At 32.3% G+C, this 5,136-nt stretch overlaps 1 protein-coding gene across 1 annotated transcript in view; it reads left to right on the forward strand.

The window, feature by feature from the left end:
- The window catches only part of LOC106478049 (leucine-rich repeat protein soc-2 homolog), a 34,150-nt gene extending 29,316 nt beyond the window's left edge, over positions 1-4,834 (forward strand). The window contains exon 12 of the mRNA XM_013938559.2: positions 2,038-4,834. Within this exon, the coding sequence (XP_013794013.2) occupies positions 2,038-2,073 (36 nt within the window). The 3' untranslated portion in view covers positions 2,074-4,834. The remainder of the gene's footprint in view (positions 1-2,037) is intronic.
- Positions 4,835-5,136: the final 302 nt, after the last annotated feature.

Consider the following 5,136-nt stretch of genomic DNA (forward strand, 5'->3'; position numbering starts at 1 on the left):
GTTGCAGCGAACGTAAGAGATGGTAATCTGATGGTGCCATATCTGGAGGATATGATGGGTGGAGGAGAACTTCCCAACTCCATAATTTTCTGTTGCGTCAAACGTGCCACATGTGGACGTGCATTGTTGTGGAGAAGAACACCTTTCCAATTGACAAGTGAAGGGCATTTCTGATGAAGGGCTTGGTTTAAACGTTCTGGTTGCTGACTATAGATCTCTGCATTGACAGTTCACTTTGGATTGAGGAGTTCGAAATGAATTACTCCTTTGATTTCCCACCAAATGCAAAGCATCACTTTCTGCGGATGGAGTCTAGGATTTGGGGTTGGAAGTGTTTTTTGTCTAGGACTGAGCCATTGTTTTTGGCGTTTAATATTCGCATAGTGAAACCATTTTTCATCACTGGTGACAATTCTGTCCAAAAATGGTTCATGCGCCAGAAGAAACGAAGCAATGTTGACACGTTGGAAACGATGATCATCGGAGATTTCGTGAGGCACCCAAACACCTTCTTTAAGGAATTTTCCCATATTCCTTATATGTTTACGTATTGTTTCATGAGAGACATGCAATTTCAGGGCCATTTCACGAGTCTGTTACTTTGGGTTAGACTCAACAAGCGTCTTCAGAGCATCAACATCAATTCCAACATTTCGGCCCCTGCCATCACAGTTTTTAAGGCTAAAGTTACCTGTACGAAATTTTCTGAACCATCGTTGACACTCACGAACATTCCAAACATTTCCATAAACTTTTTTGATATTCTTTGTGGCCACAGAGGCATTGTTTCTCTTCTTGTATTCAAACAGCATTACATGCCGAATGTGTGTCTCATTGTGTGCAATCACTATAAAGGATTGGAGTATACTAAACTTTACACATTATATAGGCTACACTAATGTGGCATTTAGATGGTTTGTTTAACTATTATATGTGATCTACATTTTTTTGGGGGTGGTTAATGAATATGTTCCAAAATGCGAAATTAATTTTTTGATGACCTAATATTTTACCAATAATCATTTAACCCTCTCTCCACAAGCATCTTTTTATGCATATGTCACAAGGCTTTAGTGAGTTAAATTCAAAATTTAATTAAAATACTTTCTTTTTTATGATATATCAATAAATATAACATAGAAATGTAGCTAATAATCCATATTTTAATAGTATTCAAGTTTTAATTTCTTACTTTTATAAGGTAATATTAAAAAATACTAGAATTTCCCATTGTGTGAGAGTGTGACATTTGCTCTCTTGGCATCCCCACTTCTCTAATTTATTTACCACTCCTCCAAGAAGTTTAATATAAATTACTCGTTATAGTATTATCATCGTTCAAGCAAAGCATAATTTAAAAGCTTCCAATCTTATTTGGTTACATAGTGATGAAACAGACAATCAGACTCCTCTTGCTACACCCACCTTTCACATATACTCTTTCAAAAATTGCCAATAGTTCTCTCTAATGTTCAATACTATATTATTAATAACCAACAGAAAGCCAAGGTTTTCATCTTTCAAATGACATATTATATTACATTGTTTTCTGTAAAGAGAACTGTCAATTTCGCTTTCAGTTCAAAGTTGATTCCCTGGAAACACATCAGTGAGCTTAGAGGAAGTTTTAATGGCTCTTGTTACATAGTTAGAAAGCCAGAAAAATTGTGATAGTTATGGGACATTATCTGCTTTTTGCACATTATTATTCTGTGTTAGTTGATGCATTACTTAATTAAATAAAAAATTATTTACTAAAGTGCTACCATTAGTATAAAAAAGTAGGGTTAAATGTTATCTACTGTCAACAGCAAAAAAAAAAAAGGCCCAGGTAAGTACTTTTTTTCTTGTTTTTCATATGTATTCTTTATCTATTATTATAAAAATAACTAAAATGTAAAAAGTGCAAAGTTGAGGTTATTTTAAATTTACAATCAGTAAGTCATAGGCCATTTAAAAGTTTTTGTATTTGTACAATGTAATTTATTTCATAATAATTTGTATTAATACTAAGGGTTTTTGTTCTGTATCCTTTAGTATCTGAAAATGAAAGGACCCTACAGAACCATATGAAAGATCCTGTAGGCAATTATTGATTCCTTTTCGTGGGAACACACATACATAGAATATGCTTGTGTCTCGTGGAGTTATCAGATGATGCCTTTTTTGGTTGGAGACCTATCTGCACACTGTTGTGGTGGTTAGACCTTAACAAGATCAAACAGGAGGAGCAGTAGAAATTGCTGTGTGCTCATGACTAGTAACTTAACTGCCTGAGTTCAAGAGTCTTCTTGCAAGACTTGTATAATCATGCCTTGTTACATTCTTTTCAATTGCCTACCCTCTGGTGGACCACTGTGCATGAATTGAATGTGTAATTTGTGTAGAGCTTCATGAAAGTGAATACAGTTAATCGCACACAACTGACCATTGGACAGTTTCCTGACTTTGTACATAGTGTATGTGTTGTGTCATTTATGTGTGTATATCCTGTTGGAACTATGACTGTTGAGAGCTCAAACAATGTCCCAAGGTTTCTCCCAGCCACCTGTCATTACACAGGTCACATTTTTAGTAAATGTAATCTGTAATCTTTGGGAATATTACAATGTAGCTATCAAACTCAGTTTACTTGAAGTCATAGTTATTAAACAATAATTCCCAGTTATTATTAAGAAAAAAAAAAAAACATCTTGAAAACACACACACTAAGTGCTGATTATATGTGACTGAACATTAAATTTTGTAATTGGCAGACATTTGGACATGTTAAACCTGACGTTGACGTATACAGAGTTAAGTAATATGTTATATGTTTGCTAATAGTTTATGTAGAAAAGTTACAAATGTATCGTGAGAAGTATTAGTGGAATCTAAAAGTGAATCCTGAATTAAAGCTGTGTAGTAAGAATATTCTAAGGTATGTTTTGTTTAAGAAGTAGTCTTGTTTTTATTGTCAGCCTTTTTTAAACAACTGAAACTTATACTTTTAAAACATGAGTTTAAAAAGAAAAACCATAAATGTGTATTTTTTGCTGTTCTTTTAACAGGAACAAAATAGACTTGAGTCTTTCATATTTGGAAATCAGCTTCACATACTTTGCACAAGGTGCAGTGTTTCACCTTTTAATTGTCTATTCAGCATTCTTGACTTATAAAGTTAGAAGCTTGAAATTGTGTCAATGTCCAGATGTTTTTACATGCTACTAAAAGTGGCCATTAAAGTTTGTACCTTAAATTTTATGAATTGGATCACTAGCTAAAAGATGATTTTTATTTTAATATTTTGATACCAAATATACTTCGAAAGAATGCCGAATTTTGAAACTAATTTTTAGAACATCTGGTAGCTTAAAATGGTGAATTATGAAAATATAAAGCTCTTTCAACTTTAGATTTTGCACTTTTAAAACTTCCTGTTTCTTTTCCTGTATATAATTGTACTGTTGTGTGATTTGTGTTTCAAAATTTTATAGTAAGTTACTATCTAAAAATGTTTGCTTATCCAAGTACTTCATCTTTTGCTTCAACTATTGACTTTTCAGGGCAAAATCTAGACTTCATGTTAAACTTCCTATTTAGCTAATCTACCTAATATGGGCAGTTAGAAGTGACATCATGCATACTGTCATTGAATTAACAACAGGATCGTAAAGTATAATTGTATTTTCTTGACATTAATCAAGATTAGAGTCAAATGCTGCATGTTAGCTATGTTAATCAAGGTTTGTAAAATGATGGCACGAAGTATTTATTATTTTTATCTTATGTTTTATAACTTTATACAGCTCAGACTAATAAATCATAATTTTCTGAGAAGAAGTACAAGGATCTGAATCTCTATAGATTGATGGTTAAATAGATCTTTGAGTAATATCGTTAATAATTCATACATGCTCAATAGGTTTTGTCGACCTTAAGTGATGGACAATCAGCATTAAAGTTGTTATTTCCAACTGCTGACCTTAATTCAGAAGGGTGAGATAACAAGCAAGGTTATTTAATTTAGGTGCTCTTCTGGAAAATAGAAGCATTCTGGGTCTAGATTTTGCCCTGCACAATAGCAACATAATTCAAAATTTGATTGCTAAAAGGAAATATAAGTTGTTTAAAATTTAAATTTCAAAATGTATCATTATATGTCAGAAAAGTTGAAAATAAGAAATGTTTATGAATAGGCTATGGTATAATGTAAGCTGTTTTTAGAAGGATATATAGAAGATAAAATCTTCAAAAAGAGCACTTGTTTAAAATATGATCAGGTTCGAAAAGACTTCCAGTAATGGACAGTTTCTTTTTCTGACACACACACACACACACACTACTTGACTGGTTAACCATAAAATTTGTAAAACTCTTAAAGTTGCTTTTCATGAAAAAAAGTAATCACAGATTTGGAATAAATATTGAAAAATGAAAGGTATTTAGATGGAATCTTGGTTGTAGTAAATGTTGTAGAATTGGCCTCTTTGTGGCCTTCTGTATCAGATAATGGAAATGTTGTGTATCACGTCCACACCATCAAGATTAAAACTGTTCAATGTGTTCTCGTGCGTATGTGAGGTAATATTAATGTGACTGTTGAAGGTGTTTTTCACAGATTTCTGTTTTCTTATGTATGCTACTGATTATATTACCAAGATTCAGAGTTCTATGTATTAAGCAAGATATATACACACAACCAAATATTGGCACTTGTCTCTATGTGAATTTTTGAACTTCAATTCTGTATTGTCTCCTTTCCATCCCTCTCTGTTCCACGGTGCTCCACTGATGCAATCTACTGAGATTGCAACTTTATCTTTATGCTCTCAATAAATTTGAAGAGAAAGTTTGTGTTGCTCAGTTATTTGTTTGATTTTGATTTTTTTGAAGACAAAAATAACATTAAAAGTATATATTTAAGTCTGGATACAAACATAATTCAAAATTGGTTGTCATTCTTGAACACTCAGTAGCTAAGTGCAAGAACGTTGGTTTTAGGTTTTGAGTTCTTTACGGCAGTTAGATAATCATGTCTGTATGTGTTCAAATAAATTGCATTAATAATCTCTCAAGATTTTATTGTACACTGAAAAAGTAATTCAAAAAAGTGCAAACTTTTATTAAAATACAAAAGGCAAGACCTGAATTAAT

This window comes from Limulus polyphemus, unplaced genomic scaffold (genome assembly GCF_000517525.1).
Source record: "Limulus polyphemus unplaced genomic scaffold, Limulus_polyphemus-2.1.2 Scaffold176, whole genome shotgun sequence".
Lineage (NCBI taxonomy): Eukaryota > Metazoa > Arthropoda > Merostomata > Xiphosura > Limulidae > Limulus > Limulus polyphemus.